Source organism: Idiotropiscis lumnitzeri, chromosome 1 (genome assembly GCF_059441095.1).
Source record: "Idiotropiscis lumnitzeri isolate Australia: NSW breed Sydney's pygmy pipehorse chromosome 1, RoL_Ilum_1.0, whole genome shotgun sequence".
NCBI lineage: Eukaryota > Metazoa > Chordata > Actinopteri > Syngnathiformes > Syngnathidae > Idiotropiscis > Idiotropiscis lumnitzeri.
Window position 1 is genome coordinate 39,251,564 of NC_142391.1, and position 24,430 is coordinate 39,275,993.

The following is a 24,430-nucleotide window of genomic DNA, read 5'->3' on the forward strand; positions in this document are numbered from 1 at the left end:
CATTATGCACTCATAATCGCGGACAAGTACTTAAAAACTTACACGGGGTCCTTGCGTTACAACACTACCAACTCATGACATTCCAATGTTACAAATGGTGTACAATGACCTCTTTTGCGCAGTGGTCAAAACATATGTTAAAACACTGAAAATGGTGTCAATCTTAAAATTGTGAAACTGTATATGCCACGAATGGACTATGGGAACAATATTCAAAGGGGGATCTTGACACAACCCAAGAACTGTCTCTATTATCACCACATTTCCACAGGTTCTGTGAAAACATGGACCTGGACATCTTTGAAGGGTCATGGGAGGATCTTGTAACGGTCAAAGACTCCAAGTCATTTACAGAACAGGTACATGTGTATTTTTATGGACAGTTTTTACCAGAGAGTTTACAGAGAACTCTTTGTGTTTCCACCACATATACACAGGTTACAGCCGAAACTTGCACCTGTTGGTCTATGAAGAGTCATGGTCGAATTTTGAAAGATTGTACGAGTAAAACAGAAATATCAATAATGCAGCCATTCTAAATGAATAAAATGAGTAATTAAACCCTTGCCTCGTTTTTAATGCACACTTGAGCCTGCCGCACTAATGTATTTTAAAGTTGGTCATCATGATGCACATGCAGAGCAATTTCTTTTAGAGACATAATTGGTGTCAAACGTGTGAGAGGTCTTTCGTGGCGTCAACGACAGAGGGCGCTGTTGTAAGTTGAGGTCACTTCCTGTTAGTAAGTGAAGAAGAGCCTGCGCAGCATAGACTTAGCTTGTCACCAAGCGCCTCACAAATGTGACAATTTTCTATCCTCCTGCTTAGTTGAGCTGCAGAAGTTGACATTTGTATTTAATTTATTTTTTTCATCTTGGCACTCGTTCTCAACCTTGGCTCCACTTGAACGGTAAGAACCGCTGTACCGCAAACTAATATCTTATGCTGTAGTAGCTAACCACTGGGACTCAATAAATTTCAACGAACTAACTATAGTATGCACTCTAAATCTTGCGATTATTCGAATATTTTTTTAATATATAATACTTTTCGTTGCTTTCTATTTTAAATACAGTTTGTGGGCAAGGCACAACGAGAATAACAGAACTAATGAGTACGTTCTTAGCATTTACACATTCCTGTAGACTAGTTTCTACACTTCAAGCACACTTTGACCAAAAGTTTTCATGAGCAATTTATTGGTATGATTATCTAGTACACGTCAAAAACACTGTGGTTTTCTTTAGATTCACACCCTGAAAGAAAAAAAAACATCATTTGGGTAAGGTCTGATGGTCGTGGTGGCCATTTAATTAGTTCTCGTCGACCGAGTTATATGGAGTAATCCATTTTATCTATCCATTTTCCGAGCTGCTTCTCCTCACGAGGGTCGCGGGCGTGTTGGAGCCTATCCCAGCTGTCATTGGTCAGTAGGCGGGGTACACCCTGGACAGGTTGCCAACCAATCGCAGGGCACATAAAGTCGAACACACCTAGGTGGGGTTCAGAGTGTCCAATCTACCTGCCATGCATGTTTTTGAAATGTGGGAGGAAACTGGAGTACCCGGAGGAAACTCACACAAGCATGAGGAGAGCATGCAAACAAGAAGTCGGAATCGATCCCACGACCGCTGCACTGTGAGCCCATCATGATAACCAGTCGTCCATCGTGCTAATCTGTCGAACACTGTGCCAACCGTAATTCATTTTATTGGGTGAATAATAAAGAACAGTGTAACTGTCCACTTTTGCAACCCATATATTGTACATGTTAAAATCTCCATTTACAAAGTTAGTGTTTTTTTTACATTGAAAATTCCATAGACTACATCACAGACCATGTAAAATAGGGCTGTATGTAAAATATAACAATGAAAGTTGATTTTACGGGGTTGACGTTTGGGGAAAAAAATATGGACCCCAATGAGCAGAAACATTTTGCATGCGCATTGATGTAAACACATTTAATCTCCCAACAGCAAAGATGCCTGTCCAGTGCAGCAACTGTATTGAGAAGCGTGCCATGCTGAAACGTCCAAAAACGGGCCACTCGTTGTGTAAGGAGTGCTTCTTCTGCGCCTTTGAGGAGGAGGTGCATCAAACCATTGTGGCGGCAAATTTATTCCAACCTGGTGAGACCGTTGGGATCGCTGCTTCTGGTGGCAAAGACTCAACGGTTCTGGCGCACGTGATGAAGCTCCTGAACGAGAGGTACTCATATGGCCTGAATCTCATGCTCCTCTCTGTGGATGAAGGCATCACGGGTTATAGGGATGACTCTTTGGAGACGGTGAAGCGGAACCAGCAACAGTATGAGCTACCGCTGAAGATTGTGTCGTATGAGGAGCTCTACGGCTGGACTATGGATGCCATCGTAAAGCAAGTGGGACTGAAAAATAACTGCACCTTCTGTGGCGTGTTCAGACGGCAGGCATTGGATAGAGGAGCTGTCATGCTGAAAGTGGACAAGATCTGCACAGGTAACATCAAATCAAAAACGTGTACAATGCCCACTGCAACATGAGGTGCACTGTCACAGCGTCACCCTCCTCTGGCACCAAGTATGTCAGTTTACTCTAGCAATTTTAGTTTGGAGTGCATTGTATTATAAAAATGGCTGTGTCTAATATTGTGGTTACCTGCTTTTGCTACGTTGGAGGTTTATTTCGTAGTCAGGTTTTTAACCACTACAAGCAAAATAATAACCACATTGTTAAATAGAATATATTACAGTGTCATAATCCTTTCTGCGAAAACAAGATACTGTAATATTAACTTACAGTGCCCTCCTTAATTATTAGCACACCTGGTTACATCTAGATGTGTTAAAAGCCTTAAAATGAATTTATTTTTATTGCAGAAGCGTAGTCTCATACTGAAAATTGTAAACATGGTTCACAAGAGACAGATTCAAGCCCCTTTTATGGGCATCTCATTCCCCAAACCTGAACCCCATTGAAAACGTGTGGAGTGGGCTAAAGAGGAGATGAATCAGCTCACTACATGATTTAGAGAGATTGTGCAAAGAGGAATGGTCAAAGATTGTTCTTGCTGTAGTCTTCCATCTTGTGTAATATTACATGAGTGTTTTGCTGGCAAAAGGGTGTGCGTGGTTCATGAGGGGTACAATAATTGTGGCATACATGATTTGTTGTTAAAAGAATTACTTAATGTGGGACTTTCCACCCCCATTGAATATATGCACTTGAATTAAAGGTAGGATTTCCTCATATCATAGAGAAGTTAATTTATTTCAGTAGTTAAATAGTTTAGTGACTCTATAGAGTTTCACGTTTTTCCATGATATAGTAATGAATGATGTCCACGTCTATATTGTAGTAAAGTATAGTTTGGTATATAATTTCATGTAAATGATGACTAATGTGTGTGTTTTTGTGCAGGTCACAATGCCGATGACATAGCCGAAACGGTACTGATGAATGTCTTGCGAGGGGACATAGCGCGTCTGCGGCGTTGTACTGCCATCTCCACGAACAGCGAAGGCGATGGCGTCGTACCACGCTGCAAGCCTCTCAAATACGCCTATGAGAAAGAGATTGTTTTATATGCTTATTTCAAAAAGTTGGACTACTTTTCCACTGAATGCATCTACTCTCCCAACGCATATCGCGGCTACGCAAGGACCTTTTTAAAAGATCTGGAGAGCGTACGTTCCAGCTCCATCATTGATATCATCCATTCGGGGGAGAATCTTTCTATACGGGAGGGTGTGAAGATGCCTATTCAGGGAACTTGCAGCAAGTGTGGCTACATCTCCAGTCAGACATTGTGTAAGTCCTGTGTGCTGCTGGAGGGTCTGAACAGAGGCTTGCCTAAGCTGGGCATTGGAAAACACCACCGCTTGCATGAGAAAATCGTCAACAATGAGCCACTTACTGAAAAGGAGGAGAGGAAGATGAAAGTGTTTGACATTTGACAAGTATGACACAAATAAATGATATATTGGTTCTCTGGAAATTAATCTCATAATACACTCACTGCTGCTTTTAATTGATCATGTGATTATGTCACTTTTACACATTTTTATATTGCTACTGTGTCATTATTAGTTGCCATGATTAGTTCATGTGCTATAACGTAATGCCTGTGTCCATTTTTTTAACATTCTTGGTTGGAGTTGGAGTAGCACATGCAATTATACCAGTGGATAACTCTCCCATTATATTATTTCTAGATCTCAATGATGTTTGACTTTCAAACTAAGGTATTAAATTACTATTTAAAAAACACTCTTGTTTTCATTTTAATTCTATTTTTGTGTTGATAGACTCTTTTAGTGTCCTCATGTTGCCAATATGTCACAAAAACAACACCTGAGTGTTCTCATTTTGCGCTGACAATACTGATAAAGTAGGGGTTCTCAAACTGGAGCACCGAGATATAATTTACAGAAAATTAAGTTTTTAAAAAACGTATCCCTACATATTGCTACCAGTGCAGTGTTAAAATGAAAGGTATAAAAGAGTGGATGGGTGAATATACATTTTCTTTACAATAAATTACCAATTTGTTTTCAGGCTAGGCAATTTTAAAAGAACCTATTGAGTTTTAACCTGTGAGTTTTACCTCAAGCCACTCCCTCGGGGAATATAAATTAAAAGTCTTGAGAAAAAAAAGATATTCAGATCAGCTGCAGATCTATCTAATCTATTTATAAGTACAGTCAGGAAATGTTTTTCGTAAACCCCCCCTTGTGAAAAGAAATGTCGTTGTTTGGCCACTAGATGTCGCCCCAAGCCCCATGCGTGTTAGTGCCAGGCGCGTGCTCCAGCAAAGTACACGTAACGCGCGCACACAGTTTGCGCGTTCGCGTGAACGACCCTGACCAACTTCCACCAGAAGAATCAGCGGTGAAGTTTGCAGAGGAAAGCCCGCACTTGGTTCAGAGTGTTTAAGGGACTGTGGCGCATTGAGTGACACGGGTCGAAGCAGGCACTCAGCATGGACGACCTGGGTGAGTCGCAGCCTCATGTTACGCTGGAAAGGGTCGAGCTCGGGATTGGGAAGCCAAAGTAGCGGCGAGTAGGGCGGAGGAGTCAACGTGACAAGGAAAAGTTTCTCCCTTCACTTTGAGACGCATTCCAGTTTAGAAGCTAACTTTGCACCGAGCGTGCCATTCCTGCATTTTGCACGTGAATTCATATTTTAGTTTTTTAATGTTTCTTCGTCAATCCTAACAGTGTTACCCTAGCGGTTGGTCATCGCTAGCATTTACCTTTTAAAACTCCCCCACGTTAGGACGTCAGCGGTTTTCCAAGTTCATAATTCATAGAATGTGTTTTATCAATGGAATTTTCTCCGTACTGCGGACCGATTTGACTGACCTTTTGATGATAGCCCGTCAACTTTTGCTTGACCAACTTGCTGATTGTGCGTGGGGAGGTGGGCGAGCCAACAGGCCTGAATGTCCCCTTCTTGTCTGTCTTCACGAGAAGAAAAGACAGGAAATAGATGAGTTGCGTCTGATTTCAAACATCCCCAACGAATCCTTGTGATGACATTTTCAAATGAAACATCCAGTCAGTGAGACTTGGCTTATTGGTGAGCCACTCCAAAGCGGGATAACATAACGTGGAATAAATGCTCACACATCATTGACATTACAATGATACTAAAGTGTAATAACACAAATAACTTCAATGCAAAATTTGCACAATTGGACAAGCACCGTGATGCCAGTGATTATTAGGTCCAGCATTAACTTGTAAACTGATTTTGTCATTGCTGTATTGATGTCGCGTTACTGCCGTAGTCATAATTAATTCTTGTTTAAAGGCAAAAAATGTGACACCTTCCATAGAATTTTGGCCTAGAATGCAGGTTTATTTAACAGTGATTTGAGTTATTGGTTAACCACTTAGGCGTGAAATGAGCTTGTGACCAATACTTTACAAACCTTTGAATGTATGTAAGCGCCCTCACATAGTTGAGGTTAATCGTTTGGAAATTTATGTCATTTTTTATTTTTTTAAACCCATCCCTGGTTGAAAACTCACCTATTTGCTGTCCCTTGCTCAGGAGAAAGCAGTAACGGTATTACTTTGGTACCATCTACTGGCATTTGGTGCCAAGGAAACAATGTGAAGTGAGTGGTGCAACATAATTTAGCCAAAAGTAGTCATTTGCCACCATTTTGTGGCATCTATTGTCAATTACAACCCCTTTTGGAGCAGTTTCTGTTACTCATTACTTTTGAAGCAGGTTCTATTTTTGCTAAGGTTTGATGTCTGTCCTTTTCGAGTTGTTTTTATTTTAGGAGGACAAATAACCAACCACCTCATCAATCTGTACCTCTTTGACATTGGCACTGAACGTCTGAACTTCCTAATTTTGTTGCGAATTTTTTTCTTCACTACCTGATCCATTTGCTATATTTGAATGAAACTTAATTGTCGCTTAATTTTTCACATTGAAGGAAATCTGTCAAACACTAATTTCAGTGGTGGGGTCATGGGCCTAATTTTTTGTGTTGTGTTGTTGTGTGAACGCCTCCAGGATAAATTTGGAGTCATAACTGCCTTGGGCTTGTGAAAGGGCTAATTGTTGAAGAAGCCCATGTTTGAAGGCGTGGGCGAGACTGCAAAAGAATGTCAGACATCACTCTGATGCAGGCTCCAAGGCCAAATATTCTGCGGTTCATGACCTATTGCTACTCTTAGCTCAACGCTTGTTGCCCCTCGAGGGAGAGCTGTCATCCTGTCAAACATGTGCAAATACTTTAGAATTGATTCAAATACATCTATGAGCTATAAGGTCTGGTAGATGTCTGAACTTGATGGCTTCCAACTGCTCAACTGCATGTTGGCCGGCACTTTTCTCAGTGGCGCACTGTGGATATGTAAAGTCCAACAGTGTAAAGTATTTGTTTCACATCCTGTAAACCTCACTTGTCAACAAATGCTTCGAGATGGTCTCGCTGTTTGGAAACTTGAGCGCTCTCGTTCTACACCACAAGGAAAGGAATTCCCTCTGAGAATTTGCGCTCCAGTAATTAGTAAGCCTCAGAGCTCAGTGCTTCGGAGTCCAGATCAGGTGGCTCCCGGGATGCGTACTTTACCCAGCTATAGGACGCCAGTATACCACAGGGAGATTATGATTTAGACCAGGTGTGGGCAAACTACGGCCCGGGGGCCACATGCGGCCCGTTAAGCGTTTTAATCCGGCCCGCCAAACTTGTAAAAATTAAATGAACAAAGCTCGTTAATGTTTTATTTTCTAAATATTGTGGTGTGTCAAAGATATATATTTTGGTGAAATGATTTTGTTCACTTTCCTTTAAAATTAAATGTATTTTTTTCCTCAGATGAGGTGAGGTTAACAAAACACTCCATCCATCTTCTCCTGGTCCGGCCCCTCTGTCGAATTTTAGAACCCATTGTGGCCCGCCAATCAAAAAGTTTGCCCACCCCTGATTTAGACAGTCAGTGAGAATTCAATGCACGCCCACTGCCAAAATGTGAGCAGTGTGTACGACTACATGAGCAAAGGTCTTGAGATAGGCACTGTAAGTCTTTTCATCTATAAAAAAGTTACATTTGTTGCTAGAGAAAAAAACATGAACATTTCAAATCAAAAAACATTCTGATATTGCCAAACAAAATTACAGGTACATGAACGTTATTTTCATAATATAAAAACATCAAATTAGCAAACCTATACACATTTGACCGCATTAACCAAACAAAGTTTTTAAGCATGCAAGACTCCAAAATGCATCACACTCTCCCCTTTTATGGTCGCAAGAATGTAAAGTCCTAAGATAGTGAGTTCGTTTGCTTTACGAGCCAGTGATAAGCATCTTAAAAAAGCACAAATAAAGGTATCAAAACAGGGAAATTATATATTTTTGAATAATTTAGCAGGCTAAAACACATTAGAAAGTAGTGTGCATATTAAACAACATGACTCGAAAACATTACCTCCCATTCATGCGGTGCTAAGAAAATGTCACAATGCTAAACCAAAGACATCTTTCTACATGGCACCTGCAGAAACCATAACGAGCATGGTGGGAACGTGTCAACATCACCTCCCTTCGCCCTGTTACATGCCGATGCTGTCGCTATGTTGTTGCACCTCCTATCAAATGTTACATCAAAGAAAAGCCACCTCTCGAGCCTCGACAGTTCATTCTCAGAGACGCTAAATATGATATTAACAATAATTACATTGTCATACTAAACATTACAAACGACATCTCAATATACCCGTAAATTGTAAACCATTCTATCCATATTTGAAGAGCCTCAGGTGACCTTTTCATAGCGTTTGTTTCTCAGACTGAATAGATCGGAATGTTCTGTTCCTTTACAAAAATGGGAGATGAACACAATAGTACAAGACAGCAAGGGATGCATCATGCTTTGTTTTTCAGAAAGATTAGATTTTTTCGCCAATAACGAGTGCAGGTACTTGATAATTCCATTTGATCTTGCGATTGTGATTAATCTAGCATAGTTTTAATTAAACACAAACTTGTGTTGAACAATGCATACTTTTCACTCAAATAATCCAGCTTTCTAGTGACAACTTGTCATTAAATGACAACACTAATGGAAGCATTCCATTACAATTGTTTATTCCCATAATCTTTTTTTTTTATTTTTTTTTTCTATATATTATTGTACAAAAATACATCAACACATTCACTGTAATTTACAAAGTACACCTGAACGCATTTCACGCAGCTGTTGTGTGGCTGCTAATTTAAACTTTAATAGCGGCTGCGCAGAACAACAAGTTAGCACTAATTACAAGACAAACCAGTGAAAGATTTATGTAAAAAGATGCAAAAATACAGCAAAACTGACAGAGATGTATGGGCGTTACCTACAACAAGTTTCATCTGCACAACACATGAACAACTTCGGATAAGTTCAATGCGGGAAAAGTGCGCTTCCAGTATAACTTTAAATATGACGCAGATCACAGTTTGGGCGAAACTTGGGCTTAACTGTTAGATGGGACCTTCAATTGGCTGAACACTGCCACTTATGCAATGCGTTAGATTATATGTAAGTGATAGATTTCTGCACTTACAAAAAAACTTTCAAGACTCAGCTGTGATATTGGGCTTGTTTTCCGACAGTTGTCAGCAGATTTAATGACGCCCATTTTTAGGTTGAAAAAGGGGGTTCTACAGGCGATGAAATACACACGCCCTTCAGGAATCTCCCGAAATTCCCAATGGCCACCACGCGCCTGGTCAGAATAGTAATAGAATAATAAGAGTACTAATTGTCTCTAGTTCCTTCGCTAACGTCACACCGAGACATGGGGTGGTTCGATTTTGCAGGTGAAAAATGGGTATTTCAGGTGCAAATAATTAATTTAAAAAATAATAATAATTTACAGATTGCTCCAAAATGGAGTGATATTATATAGGAATACTAATTTTGTTTTCCCGAGCAAAATATATATATTGTTTGTGAAAAATGGATCCTCCTTAATCATTTAGTATTGCCTTCTTGAGACTTCATCATCCATTTTGCTGGTCATAATTTTCATACTTTTCACAAAAGTGTCGTATCATGGCTCCTAATCAGAAGGTGGTCAAGATCTATTGGTACATACAGTGTTCTAGAATATTTCTGAGTGCAGATACCTTACCTTTGGCACTGATACTGCTATCAATATCAATGTTTCCCCTACTTCTGATTCTTTTAAAAACACAAAAGCAAAAACATTTCGTTACAATTAAACACCTGTGACCTGTCATTTCGACTTCACCAAGAATTCACAGAACAATCTTGTAGCCAACATTTTGTTTTGTTTACCTTGTTCAAGTACTCATGTCCTATGTTCGCTATTTCGATCGCAGAAACTGCATTATGCCATCTGCAGTAGTACTCCAGCGTATCTGCTGATCATGTTTCAGACAAGGAGAGAGAGCTTGCGGTTGAGCCGACGTGCTCTTAAATGTGTGTTGGAACGGCATAGTAAAAGTTATTTAGCGGCTTGTGTGTCCCAGTTATTCTGCAGCGCAGTTAGGGTAACCCGACTAGCTCTCATCACCCGATGATGGCTGCACCCCTGTGAAAAGCACCGGGTTCATATCGGGAAAACGGAAGTTTCTGGCTGGAAATCACTTTCGTTCCCGAACTCCCCACCCATCCTGTTCTGATCTGGGGAAGAGAGAGAGCATGGCTGACCTCATCGCTTAGGCAACAGACCCTGCCCCACAGCCTGAGGAAACAGGAGGAAAACAATATGCAGTCTTTGCTGAAGGCCACTGTTAGAAACGCTGGTGGGCGGTGACAGTACTGGGTCTTTTTCTGTAGTCTCGTCTTCTTTCGAACTATAACCCAGGTCCATTATTTGCACACAGAGTGATTTATTGAGGTCCCATAGAGAAAGCATGTGGTGGAGATTCCTCGTCAGCCCCATGCTCATCTGCAACCCTCTAGCACGAAAGCAACTGGGAGTCGTACGGCCATATTTTGAACTACAGCACAAAGAGCATTGACTATTTCAAAATGATCAGCGACATCTCCGTGATAAAATCAACAAAATTAATCCACTGCTGCCCCATGCAAGATGAGAAAAACCACATCATGTCTTACCAGAAAGCCTGGGGTTCTCTTCAAGTGCGGATTTAATTTAAATATAAGTCATTACACGTATCACCCAACAAGATGCTGTCATACAATCTCATGGTGTCGGTATAACATTCTTGTTGCTAGGCTAACATTAAAATGCTGCTTTTATTTGGTCATAATTACTTCACGCATGCCCAGTTTGAAAGTCATGCAATGAGTTCTGAAATATTAAGCAGAAATAAATATATTATAATATATATTATATCCTTCCCATCCATTATCTGAACCGCTTTTCCACACGAGGGTTGCGGGGGTGTCTTTGGACTGTAGTTGAGTGAAAATTAAATAAATTAAAAAAATAATAATCATGTTGGGGTTTCCATATGAACATTTGGGGACTAATAAAGGTCATGAAATGGGAAATAATTTCAAAGTGTGTTGCCAATGAATACATGCCACCAACTTTGCAATTTTCTCCATTCTCCAGCTAATTCATTCCTAATATTTAAATTGATGTATATGTTCACCAAATATTGCTTGATTTCCACGAGAGCTGAACAATTAATCAAATCGGCATGGCAGTGCAGTAGAATGCAATTTATTTAAATTGAAAAGGTTCCAGTTTTGGGAAGGAAAAAACTCTGGCCTCTAAACTATATTTTTAATAAATCTGAGATTGTATCTTATTATACAGATTAATTTATTGCTTGTGTCTGTTAAAAAATACATTGTAATTGGACTTTGGAAAAATGTCCACGATTGCAAATTGAGGGAGGAAAAAAAAATCTAAATTAGATTATTTTTCTTTTTGATAAGCATTCTTAATGTCAGTTTATTAAATTTATTAAATTAATTTTGAGGTTCTTTATATTTTCAAAGATTATTAATATTATTTATTTATATATTTTTAACTCAGTGCAATGCACCTACCGGTATGCAGTCTTGTAGTAAGAACATTTAAAGTGCTTTTGTTTTAAACCTTGTCATGAAATTGAATTCAAGTATAGTTGAGGCTGTGGTGTCGCATTGAATGCCACTCAAAAGTGGCGCTCAGTACATCAAATGAACACAACCATTAACAAACTAACATCAAGGTCACCCACCTGGTGGTTTCGGTCCTCACCTCTGCAGAAGCCTGATAACAACTCGGGTATTTGAGAGCAGTGAGTCATGACTGTTTTGTTAGCTTCATGATGGTTTAGGAGGAAAGACGAGGTCTTAAATCACAACTGCTACAGAAAAAAAATGTCTCCTCTTTTGCATCGTTGCACAGACAATTATAATCTCTTAAAGCACAATATGCTACTTTTTGACATGTATTCCTGACAAATGTGTGACGATGAATGTAGACTCTGTGAATTAGTGTTACATCAATCTCTAGACTACCCCCTCATTTGTTTCAGCGCTCTGCAGGGATGGACTTTTATTTTACAGTCTGCACTTTGTCTTTCACATATGGAATTTCTTTGCACTGTATTATGTGCATTTATTTGCTATATACTGAATATAATAAGACTGGGCTAATAGAAAAGCGCCATAAGAATATTATGTTCGTTGTGTATGTGATTGCACTGCAACATGTGCTGTGCTTTTGTGTTTACCTGTTAATTAACCCACATGCTGTACTCCACTATGGCTTTTTTTAACCCTGTGGCATGTTAACATTTGCTGCCAGTCTTGTTTTATATAAATATCATGTGGGCCTTTTGGTCTAAGGTTTCAACGTGGGTCCATAAACAGGTGAGCTGTGCACCCTGGTGACCCATCCCCATCGCCAGCGTGTTAATAGAAAGGATTAAACAGCTCTGCTTGCACTGTACTCTTTGGTGCACTCTGCAGTAAATACAATGTTATAGCATTGACAACATCAGCTTCATCATTCTGGAATTCAAAGTATGCACTACTTAGCGGAGTGCTTCCTGTAATTGTCGACATTTTTGTCATCGTTTCCATCTTCGGCATGCTTGAGTCCGCTTTCTTTTACGTTTCCCCCTCAGTTTCCCTGTCAAGACAGGTGTGGGTATGAAGTGACTGGATAGGGCTAATTATACATCTCCTTCCGAGCATGGTTGCGTTCTTTCGGCACATTGGACAAAGGAATGTGTGGAATGCTGCATCAACCTTCACATCAATCTGATAAAAGCTGCAAGACGGTGGGGCAGCGTAGTCTCATGTGGGTACATGGACAAGACTGGACAAGACCCACGGCCACAAGAATGTGTACTGTCGCCGCAGATTGGCTCTCGGTTTGCCCAATCAGACACAGATGCTGCATTTGACTGGGCCCGAGTCGCTGTAATAGATGTTTGACTGATGGATTCAAGTGAAACGATCAACACCAGTCATAAAGCTCCGGATGACATGTTTTCTCCAGAGGCTGCACAATGAACGATTGAGTCAGTATACTGTTGGAGCGGAATTGGACTTTGTCCTCTGGCTTCAAGTCCCTGTTTGGAATGGAAAAGATTAGTCTGTTGCTTGGCTTACAGTGCATGTTTTCAATCTGACTGCTTCTATCGCTTTGTGAGCCACACTTGGTGACACAGGCAAACACACACTGTCATCCGCGTGCAACACTCAATACCGCCCTCCAGCCTCCACAGGCAAAATCTCCTCTCCCTTTAAAGCAGGAAATTGTTTGCCTATAAGAGTTCAGCATTAAACTGAACATGTGTTCACTGCATGTTTGAGAGTAAACAGCTAATAAAGACTGTTTTGAATTACAGACCTCTTTACAACGCAGATGTTATTTCACTAATGGCTTACAAAAGCAATCAATGCAATTGAGATCTATTGTTCTTGCTTTGTAATGCGATCATGCCGAATTTTATGCAGTTGTTTCCATCTTTGATTGGTGGTTATCGTTCTCATGCAAATGCTAACTGCTGAGTCAACACGGTCCAAAATGTGCTTTGGTCTCCCAATTATTTTGAAAGGCCTCAAGCAGTAGAGTTTCTTTGTCGGTGGAAGAAAGCTTTCTAGGAACGGATTGTCAAAATGAATTATGTTTGACACCCATTCCTTTTTTTATTTCTATGGTGTGAGGCAAGTGTTTACAGTACGGATAAATCACACAGTCAAAGTCAACACTGGTATTTTTCCTTCCTCGAGGCTTTGTCTTTTAAGTGACAGTCATCGTCAGCGAGACCTTGTTCAGCATGTCAGCGCCAGGTGCAGATTATTTTGAGAAGGCCGTGATATTTCAGATCATTTGCACAGACATGAGCTACTCACTGGGCTTAGTGCTTTAAATAGGCAGGAGGTCCCATGTGGGTTATGGTAAACCAGCCAAATTCAACATGTGTCATATGGAAAGGATGCCAAGATGCAGAGACAGCATTGGTCGGATCATGGGTGCCAGTTTTCGTAGTCGCTGTTTTAAATACTGTACCAGATTACAGTCACATTTGCCATAATCATTTAGTGTCATGGTACACTCTAAAAAAGGATTGGTGAGATTAACCAAAAAAATGGTTAAAATTGACCAATCTAGTTGGTAGTTATGTGTCCGACTGATCTTTTGGTTAAAACAACCAATTGAGAATAGATAGCGTTTTTAACCAATGTTTATTGGTTGTAGGTTCCAACCAATACACGTCAGTCCTTTTGACCAAGATATTGGTTAATTTGTGCACAAGCAACCAATATAAATTGGTTGGACTGGAACCATCTATATTGGTTCATAATGACTATTTTAATTGGTTAAAATGGTACCATTATTGATTGGTACTGCTGGCTTGGAATTTAACACTGTTATCTGGAATAAAATAATGAGCAAGGTTAAAGCACCAATGCAGTTCAGTTTAATTTAAAAAACAATACACTATATATTACAATGCATACATAATACAATACATAACAGTATACAAAATATTTAGTAAATAGCATTTGGAACAGTTAATGCAGTGATAACAAAACACAAGTTACAATTGCCAGTCCTTCCCTATGGAATGAGTTTCCATTAAATGCTAGGTGAGCCCCCTCTCTGTCCACTTTTAAAACACATTTCAAGACAAATTTGTATTCTTTAGTTTTTGACTCGACATGCGACTGTCGTTGTTCTTCTGGTATCTATTGTATGTGTGTATATCTTTTAATTTGTGTGCTAATTTCCCACAAATTAATATTACACCACATCAAAAGCGCTTTTTTTTACAGCTCCAGCTGTTGAAAAATGCGCTATATAAATAAAGCTGTATTGTATTTTGTTTTGATAATTAGTTCTTGAGTCCTTGGAGTTAAGACATCAGAGGGTATGGCAATGCCATACACACGCACCTCTGAAGAAACATCCACACATCAGCAGCTTCTGTTGGGTATTCCACATCATATCCAATTTTGACAAGAGAGTCCAACTGGTAAACTAGTCGTCATAAAAGGACGTAGAAAATATTTGCTGCCAAGACTGTGGTCCCAGAGGCAACCACTTGGGCTGGCATGTGACCCCTCTCTTCGCACATTCCTCTATCCATTCCCTTTGACAGGCAAGGGGGTCTGTTTCCAGGCTGGAATGAGAATAGAAAAATACAGTTTATTGTACAGACAGTTATTTTAGTTAATAAAAACTAACAAAATAACTAAAACAATAATTGAAAAAACATTTCGTTACCTCGGTCAGCATTTAACAAATGTTTGCAATTTGAACTTTACTTCTGGAATGTGTGCATGCATGCATCCTGGTAACACAAATAGACCTCATTGTCATTGTTAAAATGTGAAACCTGAAAGATTTCTTTATGGCACTTAAAACAAATGTAAACCATGCTTCAAACCAACTCTATACATGTACTGTCCAAAATTAATGCCACACCTTCAGAAAGTATTGTAGTTTTTGGATGAACTTGGCCCGTGGAACCACTTTAGGAAACATGTCTTTCACCAGATCATCAGCAAGACATGAAAAACTCTCCTTGTCAATTTCTTCCTCTGAAAAAGAACAAAACTAATATATTATCACACAGTCCTTATACATGACATTATGCTTTTGATACTATACCTTTTTAATTGAGATTCAAGCATCACACACCAAGCACTAATACCTAGAAATAAACAAATGTATTATTTTCTCGGCAGTGCATATCCACTGCAAACTTATATCATTCAGTGTTTCCCCCAGGTTTACTGGTTTGGAAGAGAGGGGAATGCTTGAACACAAATCAGCGCAGGTTATCTTATGAAGCAGGTGTCAGTCCTCCTCCAAAACAAGCAGCTTGAACACGTCGACATTGCCAATATGCTAAGTTAATGTTGTGGGCTTCAACGTTCTTGATAACCACACGCACTTCTAATACATTGATATCGCGGGTGTACTAGCTTTATTTGAATACAATTTCTTGGCAGTATACGACAAAAGCCTTATATGTTTTATTTCCTGACCGTTCTCACGAAAGTAAAAATTGCTCAGTTGACGAAAAACATTGGAAAAGCCATTACCGTCGTTTAATGGCGGGCGTTTTCACATTTTCAAAACCAGCGCAGCAAACATTCTCCGAAGAGCTCTAGCATGAGAGTGACAACAAAGACTTACCGTGAGAATACAATTACATTTCAGGGACTCACCGTTACAGGTTGTGTTCAGGACTAGGCATGTAATACCGTGCGGATGTTAACAGTTACTCTTCTTTCTACACTGACCGCCCCCCCCCGGCGCCATATACAGCAAGTAACCGCCTAAAGCCTGCTTTCGTCTGCTCCCGCCTTCCGTCTTCTTCACTTCCTTTGGTGCAAACGGGACGAAACAGCGCCAGCTTCCAATGGTGGCCAAACACATTTCTAACATTTTACCCATGCAAACACTATTGTCTAAAGCGATTCAAACACTGGTTAACATTTGGGACATTTGAAATAAGGGTTTAGACTGCTCAGATGTAATTAATTTCAAATGCTATACATACGTAAATTAAACAGTATTAAACACTTGTCTGATGTTTATCTCGGAGCGCATGCCATTTGGAGAGCCCCGGGAATACAAGCTGAAGTACAACCATTAAAAACAGTCTCCATACTTACCCTTGAATCTTTCCACGTAGTTTTCTAATCCCCACTCCTGTAGCGTCTCGATCCAAAAGTCAAAATGGAAGTTTGCGATGAGAGACAACGTGGTTTGTGAAATGCAACGCCAGACTATTTATGTCTAAATTAATGACATAAATGGTACCAATATTTCTTGTTGATTCATAGAGATAATATAATTTAAATTAACATAAATAAATTGTAAATTAATATATACTCGTTCAGTAGGTCTGACGCACACTACACACTATGTAGCAAAACAGTTGGGCTAGTGAAGTGTCCTTTCTGTAACCAAATTCATTGGTTGTTTGGATAACCAATGTATTTGGTATTCTTATAAACAACCGGATTGGTCATTGACCGCCCAATCTATTGGTTAATCTAACCAAAATAAGCTTAACCAAATAGATTGGTAGTTTTTTTAACCAATCCTTTTTTAGAGTGTAGGAGATTTTTTTTTTTTATCTCACGACTGATCATTGTTACTTAAAGGGATATTGTCAGGCAAGTTTGTTGACCGGACCCCTCCCCCTGTAGCAGTATATCATTGCTCTTGTTCCCTAACTATCTTTGTCTATTTCACGAGCACACATTGCTGTGGATGGACACATACAACAGGTGCAGTAAGAATGTGAGTACCGATCGGGACCTATTTATGGAGCCCATTTTAAATGTTTAAATGCAAAGTTGGTTGTATTTGTTAGTTTGGAAATGTTTCATTGGTGTTGACGTCGGTCGTGTCATTTTACCATTTTAGCTAATGTTAACTCCACTTAGTTTCTGTTCCGGTGACGGATGACGTATTATGCATACGCACTGAAGAAATGGAGAGGGACAAACTGGGAGATGTGGGATGACTGACATGACATCCTGAACAGGGATAGTTTCTTTTTGATGAAGATCGCCCGAGTACATTTACCATCCATATAAAAAAACTTCTGTGGATAATCCGATTTCCGATGATATTCTTTGTACAAATATAATTAGCCATTATTTATTCATTCATTCCATTCCTTGTGATTCCAAAGTGCTGACTGTAAATGTCTTTCCGGTCAATGTATGCAACCGGTGATTGTGACTCTTTGTGTGGTGTCTATTATTTTATTCTTATTTATATCCATTGGCCACTAAGCAGTGTGACACAATCCGTGCCCTGGACAGGGTTCACAAACACCTCAGCTTCTTTGTTCAGAACAATCACGTGGATTCAGATCCACGGTTGTCAAAGGTGGAGACTAACTGGAGGAGGACAGGTAGCAACGCACTGACGGCAGGGTTGTATTTATAGTGAAGGACTGATGGGCAAAGAATGCTAGGGATGTTTTTGAAAGGTCAGTATGTTTAATCATGATGATGGTATTAGGAAGTGAATCGCTTTCGGGTGACAGGTTGGAATGAAACAGAGCGACCAATAGGGTTCTTTTGTCTTTCAACAGCCTGAAAAACAACAAGTACATGTCAAAGCGGTCAAGCACCGGTTGTTGTTTAAAACTTTGATAATAATGTTAATTTTTTCTTGCAGACGCGTTATTGGCTGACCTGGAATCAACCACATCCCACATTTCAAAGCGACCAGTGTTTTTGCCCGACGAGACACCCTACTCCATCCCCACTAGTGAGAATTTTTACCAGGATCAAGCAGTTCCACCTCCAGTCCCACCTCCACCCTCAGCTGAAGCTCTGAATGGTTCTCTGCAAGACCACTCCCATCATTCCTCTCAACAGGTACACATCTGCAGTGACTAAAACATTTCTCAAACAAACCACCAAAGTCATGAATTGCTTTTCAGTCTGTGCAATAACTCGTTTTAAAATTGTTGCAGTCTTTAGGTTCAGCACAGAAGAGCTCATGGTCGAGGGACAGTAGCAGTTCTCCTTCTCATATTGAAGAAGACCACGTCTACAGGTTCGCATGCTGCTCATCATTGTTGTGCTTTGTTGCGACGGTTAATGCTTGTTTCTCTTCCTCAGCTTTCCAAACAAACAAAAATCATCAGACTCATCAACAGCAGCTATGACCTCTGCCTTGGGCAGCAACTTGTCGGAGCTTGACAGACTGCTTCTGGAGCTTAATGCGGTTCAGCAGAGCTCCCCTTCATTCCCCACAACAGGTACGTACATTCAAGGGCTTCATCTTCATCAGGCCTGTTGACACGGAACGGCATGAGTAACGTTCATGGTTTTACAGAAGAGAGGGCCCCACCCCTACCATCCACCAGCATCACTCACTATGAGAATGGCAATGCCCCCGACATCAGAGTTAGCCCTCCCCCTCAGGAGGAGCCCAAGAGGAATGGAACAAGGCACGATGAGGTCCGGCCCACAGTGGAGAGTCTTTTGGATGAGCTGGAGGGTTCTGTGCCTTCAACCAGGTTAGGATGAGCACAAACACAACTTCCTGTTTAATTTCATATTTTATCTTAACAATCACCAGATGGATGTTGGCTCTGACGCTCTTGTGTTGCTTCCTCATTGAGGGGCATCGTGGCACATATCCCAAGTTATTCTTTCTTGTCCCAAGATAGCATTATAGACAATAGCCATTTTGAGTTTCACCAATAGTTTTATCTTCAAAGGTAAACACTATGCATTTTTTTTCCAGCCCTTCCCCTCGCCATAGTGATATGGACAGTCCCTCTCAACAGCAGGCACGGATTTCAGCTTCATGTGCCACAAGAGAGTTAGATGAGCTGATGGCCTCTTTGTCTGACTTCAAGGTATATCCCCAAAAAGTCCCACCATATTCAGGATGGTTTCTCTTTCCCCGCGTTCTGCCTTGACTCTTATTTCTGTGTTTCTAGCCCAGCTCCTCTTCCACCCCTCCTCATCCTCCAGTCTCTTCCTTCATCACCCCAGTGGCTTCTCCTTTCCTCAGTCTGTCCCACTCATCTGCCTGTGCCTCTCCTATGTTCTCTTTGCCTGCTGGTCTCGAACTGCATATAGATGAGGACGGAGTAGACCGAGGCTCGTCAGCGGCCTATTTGAATCGGCTCGCTTGTCATAGTCCCATATCGTCCCTTTCTGCCGCCAGTGATCTCGACTCTGTCGCAGAAGTCTTTGCCGCTGCGCCACAGTCGCCAAACAATTCACTGCTTGTCCTCCCTACTTCCGTTAGAAACAACCAGCAGAGAAACAGCTCCAGCCCATCCACTACTCCCTCAACGACTTCAATAAACACGGTCTTGGACCACAAGACTTCCAAATCACCTAGTCCATCTGTGGAGCGTGTTTCATCCCTAGCAGCTGCTTGTAAACTATCTTGTTCACCTGACAATATGCTTAACGGCTCTTTTGCCATCCATGATCCTTGTGTGAATATCTCAGCCTCGCCCCTTCAATTCCTCACCACTCCTAGCTCTGTACCGAAAACTCCTTCACTTCTCCCTTGTACCTCCTCTGTGTCTCCGGCCCTCACCAATAACTCCTTTGAAACCTTCTCCCCGGTCTCTCTGGCTAACATTCCCTCACCTATGACTTTCCCGAGCTCTTCAATTCCGAGTGGACATCTGTTGCAGCCGGCACCCACAGCCAAGAGTACCAGTCCACTCACTCTGCATCAGCTCCCTCTAGAAGAACCCTCCCTGGATGAGGCACTCGACAAACTGCTAGAGATGAGTTTTTCACAAAGTCACTCAGTGGCCGAAGTGAAGAATCAGCAGCTGCATATAGAGGCTCAAAGTCTTGGCAGAGGAGCCCCCGAGGTGCAGGAGGAGCTTATCCTGCCCATGGACAGAAACAGTGTGCAGCCTGACATGTTCACCTCCACCGTCAATACCATTACAGATGAATCAGTGGACGGAGGTACAGACACTAATGGAGACCTGGACTGGGCTGATGAGGAGCTTTCCATGTCCTTGCATGACGGACTGGATGGCACGATGACGCCGTACACTGAGAGGCTGTACACCGATGGCAGTGTGACTCCACTGACAGAAGCTAGCTGGATGGAAGATTCCATGACTCCGTCCACATGCCCCGGGACGCCAGACGTTGCCCTGGACCTGCCTTTGTTGCCACCACCCAATATGGACAGGGTGTCTGCCTCAGGACATGTAGGAATCTCATTTGCTCAATGCTGGATGTGCTTGTGTTTCCCAAGTGTGATATTGTTTGTTTATTGGAGTGATGCATCTCTACCTTGTAGTGCCTGCTGCTACAACCTGCGCTTGACATTTGTAGAGACTGAAACACAGCAGATGAAAATCCTTTTTAGCACATTTTCTCCAATTTATGAACGCCTTTCTGTTGACGTTAGGCTTTTAACATGGATTGCTTTGCTGTTCTACTCACTGCGTTAACACAAGTTATTTGGGTTACCAGGGGGTTTGCCACAGCATGGGAGAGTATGACTCTTAAGCCCCTCCCCCAACCACTGCATCTCTGCTTGGAAATGGAAACCGCTCGGTGTGCTCTTGCTGTTCATCAGTGAGCCGTGGTTACTGAGGATTGATGATGAGCTGCTCGACATTCCTGTCTAGATCAAGTCTGTGATAAGGCGCACTAAGGAGACCCCCAATGTGCACCCAATGTATCGAGACGGTGTCCCGCGCAGGAAAACGGGCCCCATCATTGTCAACAAGAACTCTTCTCAGGACCGCCTCATTGAGGAACTTCAGGGCAAGTTTGGTATCGGCCGTTCTGAGCGACGACGTAAACAGCCAGATGACTGGTTGACGGACGGGGTCATTGTCACGTCCAAGCCTCAGCGCTTCCGTCCTGATGGAGCCGTCGGCGAGGTGGACAAGGTTGGCTGCAATGTTTTCAACAGATACTTTTCCCCAGTTCACCTTCAGTGTCCACATTGTTTCTCTTGGTGTGCTCCCTTTCTGTCTCTCTTCCAACTTTAGATTGTAATTGCCCCCGGTTCACCTGTTCCCATGAGACGGGTTCTCTCGCCTCAGTCACCTCCTGCTCCTCGTCATCCTCCTATCATAGAAGAACTGAAGCAAATGCTCCCAGTGAAGCGGCCTCCTGCTTTTTTACCTCCACCCCCTCTACCTCCCTCGCTGCCTCCTCACAGCCAAGAGCAAGTCACAATTCCACTTCAACACATAATAACGGCTTCCCCAGCACCACAGCCTCCAGCACCCGTTCAAGAACCACCTGCCCCAAAACTAGAGCCCCCTCTGTCAATTCCTAAAACCCCAACCCAGCCTACACCAGTGGAAAGTATCCCAGCAGTTGCCCCCAAAGTCCTGATATCTGTAGGCTGCCAAACTGAATATGATCCACTCTTCTCCTCGGTACAGGCATGAACACTTCATCTTTTTTCCCTTTCTGTCTGTTGTACCTTCTAAATGCGTGCCATGAGCATGATAAGTTATTAGGTGTATTTTTCAACCCTTTCCACATTGCAACCTCCTCAGATGGCTCAAGGTAAAGGGGGAGCTCCCGGCGGTCCGCAGACGCAGGTCAACAAGCTGGATAACATGCTTGGAAGCCTGCAGTCGGACCTCAACAAACTGGGTGTGCAGACAGTGGCGAAAGGAGTTTGTGGTGCCTGCTTCAAGCCAATTGTGGGGCAGGTGAGATGCTCACTTGTATGCTGTCACCATCAGAGGGCAAAAATGATTCGGTAATGCCTTGTATATTGATTTGTCTTTGTCCAGTTGGTGACTGCCATGGGCCGCACATGGCATCCTGAACACTTTGTGTGCACTCACTGTCAAGAGGAGATCGGCTCCAGAAACTTTTTTGAGCGGGAAGGACAGCCTTACTGTGAGAGAGACTACCATAACCTGTTCTCTCCTCGGTGCCACTACTGCAATGGGCCCATACTGAATGTGTGTCTCTGCTTTTTTTTGTTGCCTTCTATCTTTGCTGCAACTTAAACTCAACCTGTACAATGTGCTTTCATGTTGACAGCAAGTTGTAACCGCACTGGATCGAACATGGCACCCTGAACACTTCTTCTGCGCTCAGTGTGGATGCTTCTTCGACCCAGACGGTAGTGTGGGGTCTTGATAAAATTCTGTCTCAGCAATACATGAATTGAATTGCCTGATCTCTAAGCTCCTTCACATTTTCCCTAAAAGGGTTTCACGAAAAAGATGGGAAAGCTTACTGCAGGAAGGACTACTTTGACATGTTTGCACCAAAGTGTGGCGGTTGTGCTCGAGCCATTGTGGAGAACTACATCTCAGCTCTCAATTCGCTTTGGCACCCGGAGTGTTTTGTTTGCAGGGTGTGTATCTGACAGTGATTAATGGACATGTACAAAGAAAGATGTGACATGAGAATGTACAATACCTCTTCATCTATTTTCCGTTCTGTTTCTTCAGGAGTGTTTCACGCCATTTGTCAATGGAAGTTTCTTTGAGCATGACGGCCAACCCTACTGTGAAGTCCACTACCATGAGCGCCGTGGTTCCCTGTGCTCCGGCTGCCAGAAGCCCATCACGGGTCGTTGTATCACCGCCATGTCCAAGAAGTTCCACCCGGAACACTTTGTCTGTGCCTTCTGCCTCAAGCAACTCAACAAAGGCACTTTTAAAGAACAGAACGACAAACCCTACTGCCATGGCTGCTTTGTGAAGCTCTTTAGTTAAGAAGGGAGGCATCTGCAGTACTTGTGGTACTCCACAAAAAAAGTGTCCGGAAGCAGACAAGGCACAAGTACAGCATAAATCAAAGGTTGTAACCTTTTGAAAGTGTGTATGGGTTACATAACATGCATAGGATAAATTACCTTCATCCTTACTGCTTCGGATTGCGTCTGTAAACTTTTGTAGATTTACCCAACATTTACAAATAATGGAAATAAAGGGTGAAATAACGGTTGCATGTTTTGACTTATGACTTCAGCTTTCCTAATGTTTTGCTTTCTTTCCGTTACATTTGCTAGTTCATTTACTTATCAGGTGACAGGACTGAAGAAATCATATGTGCATTTTTAACATTCTCACTGGCTGAGTATGTCCTTTTTAGGATTTTTTTTTAAGTTGCAATCCGACAATTATAGCAAGAAGCAGGTGACTTGATCTTGCGTGATTACACATTCACTGATTTTCAGTCACCTGATAATGTAAAAATTCTTCTTGTTTATTATGTTATATTTGATAAAACTGTGGCGTTAATGTAAGTGAAACATTAACTGGAAGTTGGCCGAGTGAGTAATTGAATATTTCGCGGCGTATGAAGATGCTTTGTCTTTTTGCTCTGGATTTATTCAATCAGCCGCACATTTTGGATTTGAATTGTTTATACCAGCAAGTTGGAAAAAATATGAATTTGATGTACAATACATGAGTCATATTCTTAGTTATGTTTCTAGAATTGATCTGAATATCTTATGCCATTGAAAAGTTCAGTGTAATTGTTCAGCAGTAGATGCAGTTGTCTTGAGTTGGTGTAAAGCGAAAGCAAGCATTTGCAAAATCTTGTATTTCAAAATGTTTCGCTACCAAATCATTCCTTGTTTTTGCAGTAGAAAATAAACGCTGAGTTTCACCATTGATTGATCAAAGTGGAACTCGTCACAGATATTGCAGTTTGTAGTGATTCCTGGCCTCTCCACGCTATTACTTTAGAAGAGTGAATCAATTTTGTAAAACTGTCATTTTAGGCAAGGCACTGGGATGCTTACCAAGAGTATTTTTGATAACCACTCCCCACAAAGATGGTGACTACTGGTGGTACATTGATGCTGGACTACTGTTTTTGTTCCAATGACAGCATTGTTGGTCAATAAAGGACAGTCTGTGGGCGTTGTATTGTCAAAACTTTAAACTTGTATCTGTTGTTGTCTTTAGTCCAATATGAGTGTTTGTATTGAGACAGTTGTCTTGACTTTTACAGACATTTAATGAACACAAGCGAAAACAAGACTATCGTAGTCCTCTGTGCAGCATCTACTCTAA

At 41.5% G+C, this 24,430-nt stretch overlaps 2 protein-coding genes and 1 long non-coding RNA gene across 3 annotated transcripts; 2 read left to right on the plus strand and 1 right to left on the minus strand.

The window, feature by feature from the left end:
• The first annotated feature begins 684 nt into the window (after positions 1-684).
• ctu1 (cytosolic thiouridylase subunit 1 homolog (S. pombe)) lies at positions 685-4,250 on the plus strand. Its single transcript, XM_088300404.1, has 3 exons — positions 685-910; positions 1,980-2,480; positions 3,402-4,250. The coding sequence occupies exons 2-3, from the start codon at positions 1,985-1,987 to the stop codon at positions 3,935-3,937; spliced, it is 1,032 nt and encodes a 343-aa protein (XP_088156530.1). The 5' UTR covers positions 685-910; positions 1,980-1,984; the 3' UTR covers positions 3,938-4,250.
• A 557-nt stretch (positions 4,251-4,807) lies between these two features.
• On the plus strand, positions 4,808-24,299 carry pxnb (paxillin b). Its single transcript, XM_088300416.1, has 14 exons — positions 4,808-4,975; positions 18,094-18,296; positions 18,395-18,477; positions 18,543-18,682; positions 18,760-18,943; positions 19,174-19,288; positions 19,373-20,623; positions 21,050-21,316; positions 21,419-21,820; positions 21,938-22,096; positions 22,181-22,354; positions 22,437-22,518; positions 22,607-22,755; positions 22,853-24,299. The coding sequence occupies exons 1-14, from the start codon at positions 4,963-4,965 to the stop codon at positions 23,117-23,119; spliced, it is 3,489 nt and encodes a 1,162-aa protein (XP_088156542.1). The 5' UTR covers positions 4,808-4,962; the 3' UTR covers positions 23,120-24,299.
• LOC148344608 (uncharacterized) lies at positions 14,656-15,800 on the minus strand. The gene is made up of 3 exons (XR_015844229.1): positions 15,556-15,800; positions 15,370-15,485; positions 14,656-15,064 (listed from the first exon to the last, which is right to left on the minus strand). It is a non-coding gene; the product is annotated as an uncharacterized LOC148344608 (long non-coding RNA).
• Positions 24,300-24,430: the final 131 nt, after the last annotated feature.

Bases quoted from the DNA above. Each gene is read 5' to 3' on its own strand.
- ctu1 (XM_088300404.1), top strand. From the start codon at position 1,985: ATGCCTGTCCAGTGCAGCAACTGTATTGAGAAGCGTGCCATGCTGAAA. The intron at 2,481-3,401 runs GTAACATCAAAT...GTTTTTGTGCAG, and splicing joins AGTGGACAAGATCTGCACAG to GTCACAATGCCGATGACATA.
- pxnb (XM_088300416.1), top strand. The intron at 18,683-18,759 runs GTACGTACATTC...ATGGTTTTACAG, and splicing joins CCCTTCATTCCCCACAACAG to AAGAGAGGGCCCCACCCCTA. The intron at 22,519-22,606 runs GTAGTGTGGGGT...TTTCCCTAAAAG, and splicing joins ATGCTTCTTCGACCCAGACG to GGTTTCACGAAAAAGATGGG.